The 16,019-nt window shown below is 36.8% G+C and overlaps 1 protein-coding gene across 5 annotated transcripts; it reads right to left on the reverse strand.

Annotated features, from left to right (window-relative positions):
- Positions 1-208: 208 nt before the first annotated feature.
- Positions 209-11,068, reverse strand: LOC116266837 (zinc finger CCCH domain-containing protein 16). Of its 5 annotated transcripts, XR_004175446.2 has the most exons (12): positions 10,843-11,068; positions 6,289-6,472; positions 6,014-6,108; positions 5,809-5,904; positions 5,559-5,652; positions 4,454-4,653; positions 4,190-4,281; positions 1,710-1,893; positions 1,539-1,611; positions 821-897; positions 634-697; positions 209-492 (listed from the first exon to the last, which is right to left on the reverse strand). XR_004175446.2 is itself a non-coding variant. In XM_031648257.2 (11 exons), the coding sequence occupies exons 1-10, from the start codon at positions 10,884-10,886 to the stop codon at positions 853-855; spliced, it is 1,092 nt and encodes a 363-aa protein (XP_031504117.1). In that variant the 5' UTR covers positions 10,887-11,068; the 3' UTR covers positions 209-697; positions 821-852. The 5 variants fall into 5 exon arrangements, 4 of the variants coding, with proteins under 4 accessions (XP_031504117.1, XP_031504116.1, XP_031504118.1 ...); XM_031648257.2 differs by having other exon boundaries at positions 209-697; positions 1,725-1,893; XM_031648256.2 differs by having other exon boundaries at positions 209-697.
- Between the last annotated feature and the right edge of the window lie 4,951 nt (positions 11,069-16,019).

Here is a 16,019-nt window from a genome sequence, read left to right on the forward strand (position 1 = left end):
AATGTAACTCCTCGTTAACTAGTGTTTTGAATCCACCAAAAATCGAATCGTGCATTCTTTTTGCCATTTCTCTTGGACAAGTTTTGCGCTGTACTTTCACGTGTTTTTAATTGAAAAGAACGAGGATTTCCCTCGTTTAATGTACTTTCACATGCTTCCTGTACTCTCACATGTTTACTGTACACATTTTCTCCATGAACAAACGAGATTTCAAGATTAAAATATTTCATCTTCCTTTCAGAAATCCATGCTCGTCTTCTTTTCAAAGCACATTTCCTCACAGAGAACCACCAAAACCAGAGCCTTCATTAGAGTGGAAGACAATCACAGGGTTGCTTGATCATGCCTCCAACAATTAAATTACAAGGATGACGACAATAAGTGGAAGTAAAACTTTTAGTCGTGCGAAAGGCCTTTCACACAACACAGTTGGCTTCCTTCAGTTCCAAGTGCAATTTTCTTCAAGCACTGACACGCATGTGTCTCATTCGACTGTCGCAAACAGATGGCAACAGGTATAGCATCAGGGACACCTGGGCGTGATCTCCTCACAAATAGTAATCTAGGCAACACGTACATAGGATGCAGTGGAGAAGACAACCGACATAGCTCCACAGGAGTTAGTAGCCTTACCCATTATAAAGGGCTCTTCAAGATGATCGGCCAATTTTCAGGAGTAATGTGGCTGCTTCAACCACTGTATAGAAACAGTTCAAAGTTCAAACAAAGTTTACGTGTAACGTCACATTCTTAATCAAAGGATAAAACAGACTACAATGGAGCAAAACCTGGGAAAAAAAAAGCATGGATGATGTCTTACAAGATTTCCTGAGAAATTCTGCATTAACTACCCTACACTCTCTGTATGACACTAGGCGGTGGTTCGTCCTCTGGAACCTGAGAGAATATCACATGCAACAATTAGCATATTTAGTCAAGGGTGCAAATAACCAAGGCCAAGACTCATCACATAGCCAGCATATCGACTCAGATTTTAATTCCCAATAAACTGAACATCAGCAGGTTATATTCTGCATAGGAAAAATATATTATCGATTGGACTCCCAAAATAGGGAAAAGAACACTAAATGCATGCGAAAAATTGAAAAAAAAACCATTAGATTGAACAATGTTCTTTTCCGATTCATCGAAATTAGATGAGAAGACAGAACAAGGATTTCAGATCTCTTGAATTTTGGAGGTTGTGCATCTTATGATAAAAGAAGTTGTAAAGCATATAAAAGGCAATCTGTCACCAATATTCCTTCCTGTACTTCCTATTCTCAAACCCATGAAACCATTGCCAAGGTTCTCAATAGTGACACCCGAACACCTAAATAAAAAAAAAATGTGTGAAAATATCATCCACCAACCAGATAAGCCCCATGAATATCAAAATTACAGTTACGATTAGAAGCTGATCAACACATGTCTTTCCATTAATTTGAGAAAAATGAAGCATGGAAGTGGATCCAAGTTCAACAGTACTGAACAGATGCTGGTCTAGGAATCCAGCTAATAATTTAAAGTAGATTTACCTCTCCCACTTCCCAATCCTCCTTTAACCAAATGCTCATGTCCTTAGGAACGTTAGTCATATCCTCACTTCCGCTGTAATTAACAAAAGTTTTCTCAATACAGATGTAAGTTCAGATCATGTGCATAAACATGTGACAATCACAAGAACAATAAAAAAGCCAAAGCATTACTAGTTTGTAACGTACGAAGAAGAAAAATTTGTTGGTGCTTGCATACTGCTAGGAAAACCATTACTACTGGCATTTGTCCCATTAACAGGAAATGGCGATGCACTTGAAATTAAAGGAAATGGGGTAGCAGCAGCAAAGCTTGAACTTCCAAATGCCTGATTTGGACCTTGACTTCCAAATGACCCTGCAAAAGCAAGAATAAATATCAAAACCACCTCTATAAGGTAGAAAAAATTCTGTTGTAAACTTGATAGTAACAGCACAAGCAGGCTTCAGCATGTTAATCTTTCTCAACACCAGCATAAAAAAATGCAAAAGCAGCAAGAATGTATTAGGAGCATGCACCAGAAATCTATGCCTATATCTTGTGTCATCTTCCAGAGGAGTTTCACAGAGACCAATCAGGACATCTTTCCGTAGGTAATAACAGCAACCTAATTGTTGGAGAAACCAACTCCGATATGGTCAGACAGGCTGACAGCGATGTTTTCTTTGCCCCATCTGAATATTGATATCCATAATTGTACCCTCCAGCTGGATTTTGCCCAAAAAAAACATGCAATTAAGCTAAATTTTCTCTAGTCTAACAGCATTTTAGAGAATTCTCTAAGAAAATGCAGCATAGCACTACTCCTGTACTGTCTTTAAGCATCGTTGTCACTCAGCTTGCAAAATTGGTAAAAAACATGAAAGCATAGAGAATAGAGAGAGGACAGGAGATGGAGAAAAAATGCAATCAACTTGTAGTAAATAGAACCCTCATTACAAAGTGTAAGTCCAGCTCAACGCATTATACAAACTCAGAGGGAGTCTGAAGGTTCTTGAAGACAGGATCTACGGCCTACCAATTTTATTGAATGTCTCTGAAGGGACAAGGCCTACCAATCTGGTCTCCCACAAAAGAAAGAATACAATACGTGAACTTTGCCACCTAGATAGGCCAAAAACCATTAGACACAAGGACTCTAAAGAAAAGCAGCAAAGCAAAGAGTAAACAGTACCAATTAGTTGCAAGGGAACGGGGTGAATGAATTATGTTCATTAATTGATTTAGAATGATCATATACTTATTTCATTGGTTTTGGAATTTAATTGTTTTATTTATATATTTTTAACTGATTTCTTTTCTGAGAAGACTTGGATCAACTAGTTCCAACTAGTGTTTTTAAGAGCCTTACTAACTTACAACCGACAGACTTACAATGAGTGACTTGCAATTTTGACCACATACCAATATATCTTACTAGAGAACACCTCCCCATTCCTTATCAATCCCAGCTAAAAACAGAAATCATACGGCTAATTTACCATCTATGTTGCCTCAGGCTCTGCCAAACCCTCAGGCTTGGTTAGATGCCTAGGCTTGTTGTTTCTAGGCGACATAAGCTGGCCTAGGTACCCAAGAATTTACTGTTTCCTTGTTCGACAGTCTACTTCTTCTTTCTCTTTCTCTTGTACTGCTGCCTGAAGTGTTTTTTTTTTTTACTGCCTTCTTTACTTCTTGTACCATCTGAAGCAGTTTTTTCTTTTTCTCACTTCCGTTTTTATGCAGACTATATGTATGTGTGTATGTATGTATGTAGTGTCACACAAACATGGACTTCTTTTGGCATTTACAAAACTACAAGATTTTATATACACTGTGAAATATGAATAATTGTATACTGTTTTAAGTTGATCTTCCGAATATTCTCTCTATTAGAATTATAATAAAGGACAGTTTTACAACAAGCAACAATAACATGGAAGTATAATTAGTTTAAGATTTATCTTTCTCTTTTTTCTCATTAGATTAGTAATTTTAGGATTTAGTTTAGGTATCTTAAAAGTTTTAGAAATTAGATTTTTACATATTTAAGAATCGTGCCAAGTTAACTTTAACTCAATCCAAACCCCTTTTATAATCACTCTCCAAGGGAAGCCCTTCTGAACACCATCTATACAGGACTAAAGTTGCCAAGCTTGATTCTTTGAACAACGTGCTTGTGTTGCAACTTTTTGAAAAGGGGCATAAAAAGACAAAAAGAAAAGCTCACCTTTATTTTTAGTCCTATACTAAGAAACCATGAAGAGTGGCAACCAAAAAGACTGTCATAAGGGGAATGTGGTAAACAGCGAACGGGAAAAAAAAATCTTATTAGGCCCGACAGGTCAAATGCAGTGCCGGGGCCCAGCCCAACAAATCTCGGCCCATCGGACTGAATGTGTCACCTGGGCCTGGCCCATTAACTTGTCACTTGTCAGTCCGGACTCAGCCCGACAAAACCTGGCGTGGAAGAGCAACTGCAGTGCCCAGGCCCGGCCCCTTGCCAGGCCTTACCTCTCTTTCGCCTACTATTTCCTCCTTCCTTCCTCCTCCTTCCCTCTTTCGCCTATATATAGACTTCAAGATACAAATATCTCAAAATTTCAGATTCAGCTCTAGAAACAAGCACAACAACATCAAAATATTGTTGCTTTATGTAACAAACCAACATTACCTGCGGTGGAACTATTGATATTGAAGGCAGACGATGTTTGAGCAGAAACACCAAATGGATTAGGTTGAACAAAAAAGTTACTATGTACATTCCTGTCAAACAGGAAAAACAAATTACTAAAAGAAATAACAAATGATGAAGCAACTAATAAACAGATAGTCAAAATAAGTAACATCTCCAGTGCAATTTTTTCTTTTTTCCTTTGCACTATAGCTTGAAAAATCTGCATAAAGACAAGGCCCAAAGCCCTCTGCGTTTTTATACCCTGAATTGATTGGAGGACCAACTTGACCAAATGGCAGAGGCAAATTATTCGGGAATCCAGACGGAGATGCATTTGTGGCTGCTTGAGAGAACAAATTTGCTGCAACAGGCCCATGATTTTGTGAACTTACATACGGCTTCTGAAGAAAGCTGTCAAATTCTGCTATCTTGTTTTTCAGCAGATTCCTCTCCCTCTCAACCTGCATCACACAATGGCTAATAAAGATGCCAACAGAATGTATACCAACCATACCAGCAGCAGCATGAGATTTGGCATCCTCTGATTTGCCTAGTATGTCCCACAAAAAATAATAACCATGCCAAATAACAACTTCGCTAAAAAAATTGACCAATGACGAACTGGCATATTTCCGAAAAGTACGTAACCATCCACCAAGCATGCAGCCAAACATGAAAAATTCATCAAGTTTCATGAAGGGAGATAAGTCAATGCCTTGAAATGCCTATCTACAAATCATGGCAATATGTATATATATAGAGAGAGGAATTGAAATCAGCTGCCCGTGGGATATTGTCGGATAGCTAAATATTTAAAATCTGTCGCTAAAAGCTTTTAGCCACAAGAGCATTAGCAACAGTTTATAGTGTAGTAATGGTTTATGATGCTTTTAGTGATGGTTCATGGTGTTTGGTATTAAATATTTATCCATCCAGCAACATCTGGCAGCCAGCCGATTCCAGTTTTTCTATAAATAGATAAACAAATAATATATATATGTGTGTGTGTGTGTGTGTGTGTATGTATGTATACATACGTAACTTCCTTGTGTCCAAACTAGTGAAGAGTAGATCCATCCAAGTTTGGTAGAACTATAAGCAACAAATTCAAAAAGGCGAACCTTTAAGATCCTTTTTACTTTTGCATGTAACATCAGTTGGTTACTTATATTCATGCATCAATTCCTTCACTTTTTTTTAGTACAAACAATTTCTTAAAATTGAACTGAGGAGTCATGCAATAATACATATAGCGCAAACTGTAATCAGAAATATCTGTAGTTATTAATTTTTTTTCATTTTGATTTGCTCAAAGAAATGGCATGTGACACAAAATTAATGTGCTAGAAGCATCTCATTCACTTACAATGAGTTGTAGTGGCAAACCTTTGCGGGAATCATCATAGGCTGCTGCTCGCAACTCTTCATAACTTATATCACCAGTAATGTCACAGGGGAGACTAGAAAAATAAATCATAGATTTAGCTGGTTGTTAAAAGATCCAGAGATGCAAAGAATTAGAATTAAGGGTAAGGTGTTCCTAGATGACTGTACTTTTGCAGGTTCCCATGCAAGCTTTCATAAAATAACTGAATAAGCCAGTGGATTGAACTCACTACTTCCAGTGTCCATAGCAGGTAAGCTTCCAAAGAGGCTGTTCACTCTTGTAGTCTTCAACAATTTGATATTTGCATGTTTCAGGGTTTGTGCACCTAAATGTTCACAGTTCAGGACACTAGAAGGTTAATTTTAAATGTATCGCCAAGTACATCCATCAACCACCAGGGAGGGGAATGTGCATAAGGTCACAACTCAACTCACGTGTGAGTGGCCGCCTGCTGAGATTCTGATTGCCGAGATGATGTTGTGCTAGCTGAATTCAGTGGAGAAAATCGGTTCCACTTGTTTTCAAATGGCTGAAAAGAGAAAAGGACACATTGGTACAACAGCTTAGACAAAAACCAAGGCATATGTTGCTTAACTAACTGATGAACTTTGGCAAAATTTGAAGCAAAGGAGATCACAGACGGCGATTTATCCAATTAAGATCAAGGGACAGAAACACAAAATATCAGGTAACACATACACTGACAAACCTTTTGATTTTGATTCTTTGCACCAAATCCAACTGGCCCTTTTGCTTGTGGAGCAGCCTTTACACCAAAGCCATAAGGGTTAGCCTCAGCTTGTGAAGCAGCCTTCGTACCAAATCCATAAGGATTGGACTCTGTTTGTTGTGGAACCGTATGAAGAAATTTACATCGCGCACCATACTGACAACTATATAAATAACAGTCGCAGTTATAATTTATCAAATATAAGAAATGAAAAATAGATGGTGTTGTGTATCATGCACCCAAATAAAGATTCCCTAGTCATAGGTTCCTAGTTATCATAGCACTTGGCTCATTGTCACATCGACTTTAAAAGTTTGTGGTTTATTGTTTATCAAGCCAACTAAGCACTGCCTGTAGTCTACTGTAGGAGCAACTAAGAATGTAAATGGAATCATGGATCATATATATCTGATAACAAATCCAATTTCAAATCTGCTTATAGCCTGATCTGGTAAAGAAATCAATCTGATTACTAATTCTAAAAAGATTCGGCATTACAGTTTCATAACTGAATCTGGAACTAAATCTAAATCTTGATCCAATAAAGATCTAACCCAATTACATATAAATGTAGAATCTTATGCTGCTCAAATCCAAATTCACTTTTAAAAAGCAGGGCCAGATCTGCGTTTTGATCCCAAATCAGAGTACACATATATCAAACTCAGTAAAGATTGGACCTAAAATAAGCCAGAACCATTTACATATCTACAAAAAACTAATTCAGACTTGTACAGGTTATTTCATCATTACTACTTATAAGAATTGAATAATGACAATCCCCTGCCATTGCAAGCACGAGTCACGTGCACACACACACACACATATATATATAGATATATAAGAACTCAAATTTGCTAAATGTCACCAGACAGCTAAAAATTAAAGATCCATCACCGAAAGCACCACAAACCATTCCAACATCACCATGAATTGTGGTTGCAACATAAACAGTTGCTAATGCTCCTGTGGCAATTAAAACAGGTCTTTAATTTTAACCATCCAATAACATCCAACATCAGGAACATATATATACACATATAGTTAAAGTCAATGCTGCCAGATGCTACATAGTTCCTGGATGGCTAAAACTCTAAAAATTTGTTGCCTAAAATGACCATTAATCATCCCTAAAACTAGTATAAACCATTGCCTCACTATAAAACGTTGCTAATGACAATGTACTGGCATTTTATAGTGACAAATTTTAAAATTTTAACCATCTAGCATCGGACATGATTGAATCGTCCTAATATTATATATATAAGGAAGTGGTAAATGAATAAAACAGTCCTAAAAACAGAAGAAAAAAGAAAAAGAATATACATAAAAGGAGAAGCAAAAAGAAAAAGAATATACATATATATATATATATATGGGAAATAAGTAAAACTGGTCCTAAGACAGTGGTCTTTCAAGCCTGTTTCTTCCCCTACCAGGCCTAGGATGGAGAGGATAGTAGTGAAAGGAACAGCAAAAAAGGACGTAAGAGCAAGTGCAAAGACCTTACAGCCTAGGCAGAAGTAGGCATATTAAGTGGCCTCCCTAGAAAAAGGAAACCAATAAAATGCAATATTAATTGTTAAAATTCATGATGAAACAGAAGCATTTCTCAATCAAAAACTTACAATTGTTACTTATAACAATAAAACAATCAAAATGCACAATATTTAACATTTAATAACATGAGAATAATACTTACAATTTTGAAAGTCAAATTTAATAAAGTTAGACAATTAAGCTTACAGATTATCAAGCAATTAAAAATAAAAACTTACAAACAATAGTAATGATTTTCAATGTTATAAAGCATGCTAAATCTTACCACTTCCTAAATGCCACTGCTGAACCTCTAATTACAATTTCAAAATCTAAAATCCTAAAACAAAACATAAAATTACTAACTTAATTAGAAAAAAGAGGACACATAAATCCTCATATGATCACAAGTTTCATGTCATCATTTTTTTTTTGTCGTAAAAATGTCTATAAAGTAATAAACAAGAAAAAGTACTAAAACAGCAATATATACATGCTTTTATATATATATATATATATATATATGAAAAACAGAGTTAAAAACCTAAAATAGCTTACAATTTACAAATATTCAAAGCATAATGGTATATGAATTGGAACTGTAACTACAACTAAAAGTGTGTGCATGCACACACACACACATGCACACACACATACTTCAAATGCAAAGTCACATACAAAAAACAAGAGAAGAAAGAACTGCATAAAAATATCAAAAGAAAAAGAATATGTCTCAACAGTCGAAACAAGAATAGGAAAAAATCAAAAAATAAAAACTTCAAACAATTTCTATTGTAAAAATGGCCCAAATGAAGAACTTGATGCTTCAGCTCCTCACTCCACCGCTCAACACGAATTCTACACCACAAGGCTTCATGTTGGTTGAAGATTGAACTCATAAAACTCTCAAAAATGAAAACCAGCTTGTTGAAGCACGATGTTGCATATCAGTAACTTAAACAACAAAACTTGCTTGCAAAGACATGAGATCCAACATAGTTGTCAAATTTACTTGAAGGGTTATGAAACAACTGCTATCTAGAGGACGAAAAAACTGAGTTTTGGATGAAAAATCTAGGGGGTCCAGGTTTTTTCATTGCCATATCAAAATTTTGTTTTCAAGAAACCCAGTTTTCCTCTCATCCAAACATCCCCAAACCAGGTTTTGGAGGCAAAACCTGGTTTTTCTTGTGTCATCCAAACAGGCCCTAAGTTGTCAAAGAAAAAAGTCTAGGCTATTGAGTGATTAGGCAAGCCTAAGCGTCTTAGACAATGTCCAATTGCCCATGTGTTATATATAATATAGCAGCACGGCAACATTAAGGCACGGGGAGGACACATGTTCCCCCTCCAAAAATATTTTCAATGTATTAGACTTTGTCAGGATGGGTTGTGCCTGCCCGATTTAGCCCAATTTTCATTCATGCCGAGACTTTTCTTTGTTAACAAACTTTTCCTTTTTCTTTTTTTATAACTTTTCTTCTTATTTTTTTCCATGGTTTTGAGTCTTCAAAACTCATCAAGATTTCAATAGAGATACATCACAGTTTCTAAATTTAATGATGTTTAGATAAATATTATAATCAGATGTCTAATCATCTAATGTACTTAATGTCGTGCAAAATATATTAATGAAATAAAATTATTGCATATATTGCCACAAAAAAATAAATCATTTCATTATCACTAAACATGAAATGTTTTTTTTTCTTACATTGTTGGTTAATTCGTTAATAATTATTTATGTTTCTTTTATTGCATAATGCATATTTGTCCTCCTGCTAGTTTAAAATCTTCAGATATAATCATGAAGCAATGAGACAGTAAAATAGACAGCCTAAATATGGACGCTAGCTATAAATCAGTGACAACTGAAAGCATCAAATCACTAAAAAATTGGAAGTGAGACTGTAGCTGACAACATTTAAGAAACAAACAATAAGAAAGAATTCGACAGTACGAAATCAACAATGAGATCATAAAAGGAAGCAGTAAAAGGTAATGAGAATACCATGAAGTGCCTTCGTGTGTCTGAGTGTTCTTTCATGCTAACTTGGAAATACACATGATCAATGCAGTATTCATATTTAGATATAGCCAGTGGCGAAAGTACATGGAAGCTGGTGTGGGCAATTACCCACACCAGCCCACATAAACTTGCTTATTTTTACATTTGTACCTCATAGTCATTCCATTATTTACATATTGACTGCCCCTTAAAAGTTTTTGATGTATTAATAGTACCCTTCAGCCAGAAATTTCTGGCTCCGCTACTGGACATAGCCTCTATTATTTCGTCAATGGATCAAGAACTAGGCAAAAGGTAATGACAATACACCATGAAGCACCCTCGTGTGTGCGAGTGCTCTTTCATGCGAACTTGGATACATATGATAAGTTGAAGCACTTGTATTGAGATACAACCTACATAATTTCGTGGGTGCATCAATGTGAAGATCATAATACGAAAAGTTTATTGACTGATAAAGAAGGGGGGGAAGTTAAGCTTCTCTAAGAACAAGGGTTTCTCTGTTAGTTGCTTCCAGCCATGTGAGGCCGTCCAGCTTTATGCCAACCACTAGATAGAAAGTACGGGTTTGCACCAATGTCTTGGGTAGAGAATTTTAAGCAAATCGTTGCCACCATCGGCTTTCACCAGAGAGCACGAGTCAAGACGTTCATCAAATCCGTCTAGTGCTTGACATACAATACAATCTAAGACGTTCTCGAATTCTAACTGCTGAAGCCTAAATCCATCGACTAAATGAACATTCTGAACTCAGGATTTCGTCCATGCTCTATAGAATCACCATCCCCGGCCACCAACATCACAAAAAAAATGAAGAAAAGAGAAAACCCTCGGAGACTCTAAGCAGACTCGCCAAAAACAAGACATCCATATATCGAAACACCAGCAGAAGGCACAAACTGCCATTACCAATGGGAATATCAAAAAGAAAGACGAAAAGCAGAGGGACGGAGAAGAAAAGGAACCTTCCACGTTGGAAGTTCCTGCAGACTTCTTGCTTCCGGTACATCTCTCCTTCCCTCTCCCTCTTCTCTGGGGCTTCTTCGAAGATAGGTAAAGAAACCTTCGCCTTCTATCGTGTGAATGGCGCGCCAAGAATTTGCATCCACGCACACTCGCGGCCGAAGCCTCGTTTGCTAGTTCCCGCCTTCGGGCTTCTCGCCACGGGCCATATGCCCTGACGGCCGGACCAACTCTGGCTTTGCGGTGAGCACGGGTTGGATAAAGGAATCGGGTCAAACCTTGAACGACCTGTATCCGGATTTCAAAGGCGGGTCCGTATGATCGCATCCTTCGAAGCGTTGATCCATCCAATGAATTGGATCCGGTTCGACGTTTCCACAAGTAATGACTGAACCGGTTCAGATCCAAAGTCCCATTTGCACCTGCTTCGTATTTCGGGTTGATTTTTATTCCCTTAATTGGGAATCGAGACAGCGTGGTACTTGCCGTTTTTGTAAATGGATTTGGTCGAAGATCCAAATTCGAACACCAATTGAAATTGAACTGTGAATAAAACATGCTTTACCCTGACTGGAGCCTGTTAGTTTCTTTAGTTTAAGTCGGCGTGATGAGCAATATAATATGATGGGTGGTTCAAATGGTTGAAGCTCAAGCAGGACTTTATTCAGGATGAACCCAGACACTGCTCCTCGGCTGAGGGAGGGGGTGGGCTACCTAGACCTTGGCTCCACCCCAACTATTTGAAGAAAAAAAAACATATCTAAAAAATTAAACAAATTTAGTTGTGCAATATATTTTTTAAATTGAGGTTTAATTTGACCCTACTCAGATTCGAAGTTAGAATATTTGACCTACTCCTGAAAAAAATCCTGGTTCTGCCCCTGCTCTCAAACCCAACAAAAGTTTTTATCATGGATTCACACACTGTAAATTCAAAAATATTAAGTCTGATTCTTGATTAAGAGCTGTTATATTGGGTGAGTAAGAGAAGTATTTTGTTTTGCCCCACAACAAGAGGGCTGAAGTGTCTACCCTCTTCCACATCGCCCTGCATGAGAAAATGATGATGTTACAACAAATATACTTTACGTGTGCACCTTTTACACCTCAGTAGCTTTAAAATAAAATTACAAATGTTTTTTAGTCTATATTTGAAGTTACAAGTGTTTAGAAAGTGTTTATTCTGGTTAAAGGAACCACATAAACAATTTCTCACAATCTTTAATATGGGACTAAACTTCTCAAGGTGGGGTGCTAGAATCAACCATCATTAACATGTACGCATCTATGTGTGTGGGACCCAAGTTTGGGTATTGAACTATGGTCTGATACCATTGTAGTAACATGACTTATGCTGGGTTCGGTCCCCTTTTTAGCGAATCTCAACTTGGCCCTTAGTAGGTTATGTTATAGCTCTGAAAAAAGGTAGAAACCAATAGAACCAACCATTTTAATAACCCATTTTGTAAGTCCTTGAAGATTTTGCATAATTCTCAATACAAAAGTAAACTTCTCAAAGTAGAACGTTAGCCATGGGGCGTAGTGCCTAACTGCATGACATCAATCTAGGCCCAGTTGTGGCACCTAGATTGCTAGACCCATTGTATGGATCTTTTGTGGGCCCAACGGCTACTAGTGCATGTAGTGAAGGATAGACTATTACTACATTTTAATAAGTTTTTTTCTTCAATTTCCTTCTCCTTGTTGTAACTTATTCATATAGCTTGTTTAAAGAATTGTCTCAACCAATATTAGAAAAAGAAAAGCGCTTTTTCCTCTCAAAACTTTACAGGTTTGATTCCAGTGCAGGGCAACCCAAATATGTAAAACCAATTCATTCCCCTTATGACTATGTAGCTTTCTACCCAAAATTGATTAGAGCAGATGCTCCCAACTAGATTATATTTAGGGTTCAAGCTGCTGTACACATCTAATTAAGAAATTAATATTAATTGGAAGGAGTTGGCCATCAGTCTAAGAGGTAGAATAGGTTGTTTGTTATGGCATTTTACCTGCGACCATGAACATAATCCAAAGATCACATAATCTGCCAGATTATTGGATCTGGTTTCCTTAATTCCATCATCCATCACCCTTAGTTCGTTGCTCATCTCTCTCTCCCTCCCTCTCTCTCGTGCAGAATGGTGATACACTAGTGTTTTCAGTAGATTTAAATATTAAAGGTTGGTCTGTTCAACCGCATATAGAAAGGTTAGCCATTATGTTAGTCGGTAGCTTTAATCATAGTCAATATATCATGAGACTTCGAGATAGTCGAAAGTCAATGGCTTAGAATTAATTATGAATACTGAGATACAAGATGTCCTCTACTTTAAGGCATGAACATAATATAATGACATGCTGTGGAGGGTTTGTTCTGCTCTTTCATAAAGATATATTTATGTAAATCAATTGAGTTTACTAACATAAAATATTATATATATATAGGAATCCGGTGCACCCTAAAGCTTGTACGAAGTTAACTTGTTTCCGGACGGAAAATATTTTCTTTTGAGTAACACACTCGGCATCTTTCAAACATGTTTTTTTCCTTTTAATTTGTTAAGTAACTTGTTGGTGTTGATGTGTTAGATGAGTTTTAGGAAGATGATAAGAAAGCACTGCACTGCAAGTCACCTCTCCAACCAACACTTGCTCGCCACTTTGATCTTCTTCACTACAAGAATGAGGAACAGAAACCCCCCAAGTACATCACCAAAAAACACACTCCTTGGTCCTTTTTTTTTCATTAATATCTCATCAACGTTGAGTCGGAGGGGCGCATGCCCACATACATGTATCCAAGTTTGGATGGAGAAAGCTTTCGACTTTGATCGTGAAAACAACCTTTTCAGTCTTCAAGAAATCTAAAAATGTCGAACATTACTGACGCCCACGCTACGTTGGTGAAAAGGCCAGAACACGTACACCCAATATCCAGCAACATAAAGAGACTCACGCGTTTTTTTACTGACGCGCGCAAATAGACGTTGCTAATAGCCTACGTCTAAAGGTTTTAGAGGTGCAAATATCGTAATACGTTGGTAAAGATGAACAGTTTTCTTCACTTTCTGCGACGTCTTGTCCTGGACGTCAATAAAGTTTGAACTTAAATGACCCAGTAGCTCCACCGTCGGTGATGGTAATTTTAACCAATGTGCAGCTGTGGACGTCACTAAAAATTTGTAATTACCCATATGTCTGCCAACATCGGCAAAAGTTGACGTTCATTGACATTATATTCTCCACGCGTCATTAAAACCATATTTTTTTGTAGTGCTTAGAAAGCTTTGGCTACATATCCACCTGATAAAGAATCCATCGCCAAGTCATTTGATACAAGTCATTTTCAATCAAAAACTAAAAAAGGTTCCCCCTTATGTAACGAATGCTCAAGTTTTCCCCATTTTGCTCTTTCATTAAACTTGTATCAAATATATATTTGTTCTGCACGGTACCTTGAACCCATTTCATATGTTATCAACACAGTAAAACACTAGGGAGAGTTTGTTGAGGATATAAAGATTCAAAACTTAGATGGATGTTAAGGAACTGTGAACTCAAGGCATAGGATGATAAGCCTATGCCAGTAAAGATTCCTATGCTGATATCAACATAGAAAAAGATTTGCCAAAGCTCTGCACAAAGTTAATGAAGTATGATGAAATTGAAGATCCTCAAACTGGTATGTCTCTCTTCCTCAATGAATGCTACAAGTTCTAAAATGATTAGGGACCTCTTTCCAACTATTTACAATGAAGATTCTAAGGTTGTTAGATGGCACTTAGAGAACATCATCTCATTCAAGCCCATTAGGAACATTGAAGCACAATGAATCCCGCTCACCCTTGTATACATTGGGTTTGGAACAACCCTTGGAGCCCTAGAAACAAATGGATGCTTTAACTTGCCTGTGAAAGTAAGCTCCTAAAGCAAAACAAACACCAAAAAATATGATTCCAAGTCCCCAATAGATGTGCCTTTTGTCATAAACATTCTAAAGATATTTAGCATGTATTTTGTGAAAGCGGATTATGGCAGACTCTTAGTCATACATAATTAGTAAATTTAAAAATAAAAATACCTCATATTTCTATGAATCATGAATTAAAATGGTGGCACACAACTTATCTCAAGAGAGGTTAGATGAACAAATGTTGAAGGGATGGTTTACCAACAATTATTTAGAAGGTGTGATCTTTAAGAAATCATGCTCTCACCAAAACCAATACCGCTCTAAAACAGTTTGAAATATATTCATTATTGAAGCAAAAACAATTTTATCTGAAGATTAGAAACAAAATAAAACAGAGGTGGATCACTGGCTCAAATGTGGTATCCTATCATAATCATGACATGCAGTTGGTAGTTTTGACTCATACATATATTCATTTACTCACTTACTAAAGACATCATTATTGGAGTGACTATTTGCAAAAGTGATAGAACTACAACTTCCTGAAAAACCTATTGTTCTCCAAAGACACCCCTCAATTGAAGATGAATCTTCTTAATATATGTCTACAAAGTTTTGGTGAATGACAACAGAAAATTGGGATTTTCTCCAATAACCTATACTGGAAAAAAGAAATGCTCCAAGGCTATTTGAAAGGTAGAGACCCTTTGCTTCATGAGTTCCCATATATTTCTAATTATGTTCCCAGGTTACACGTTGCGGACTATGACCCTTCCATCGGCATTGCTGACCTCTTGATTTTTTATATGCTTAGAGCTATTAGGTCTATTTAGGGCTGAGAAGCTTTGCTTCAATATTCTGTAATTTTTTTTATCATGTAAATTTTGCACAACTCATTTTTTGTCTAGGCAAAGGCAATTATGAAGGCCTTTCTCCTTGCAGTTTTGTATTGCAATCGATTTAAGCTCATTAACCTATTTATCGAGCAATTAAAGAAAATCAGACTACACTTAGTCGTCAATTGATCTTAATTAAAAAGTCAATCAAAGGGTTTTATATATCATTCACTAATGGCATTATACTTGTAACCAAAAGGAAGAGGCCACACTTTTTTCTCATTTTCTACAACTTTTCTCAACCTCTCTGAGGATTGCACAAATCTCCAAATCATTTTAAGGATTTAGCTTAAGCAACTGATAATTGTAAGTGGTTCTCAAACAAGGGACTCATATTGGGTTATTTAAAAGAGATGAGAAGGAGGAA

The sequence above is a fragment of the Nymphaea colorata genome, chromosome 13, assembly GCF_008831285.2.
Source record: "Nymphaea colorata isolate Beijing-Zhang1983 chromosome 13, ASM883128v2, whole genome shotgun sequence".
In the NCBI taxonomy this organism is placed as follows: Eukaryota; Viridiplantae; Streptophyta; class Magnoliopsida; order Nymphaeales; family Nymphaeaceae; genus Nymphaea; species Nymphaea colorata.

Excerpts from the sequence above, each read along its gene's own strand:
- LOC116266837 (XM_031648256.2), bottom strand. The coding sequence starts at position 10,886 with ATGTACCGGAAGCAAGAAGTCTGCAGGAACTTCCAACGTGGAAG. Across the intron at positions 5,653-5,808 it reads TGCTATGGACACTGGAAGTA|TCTCCCCTGTGACATTACTG; the intron begins GTGAGTTCAATC and ends TTATTTTTCTAG. Across the intron at positions 898-1,538 it reads AGGATTGGGAAGTGGGAGAG|GTTCCAGAGGACGAACCACC; the intron begins GTAAATCTACTT and ends ATATTCTCTCAG.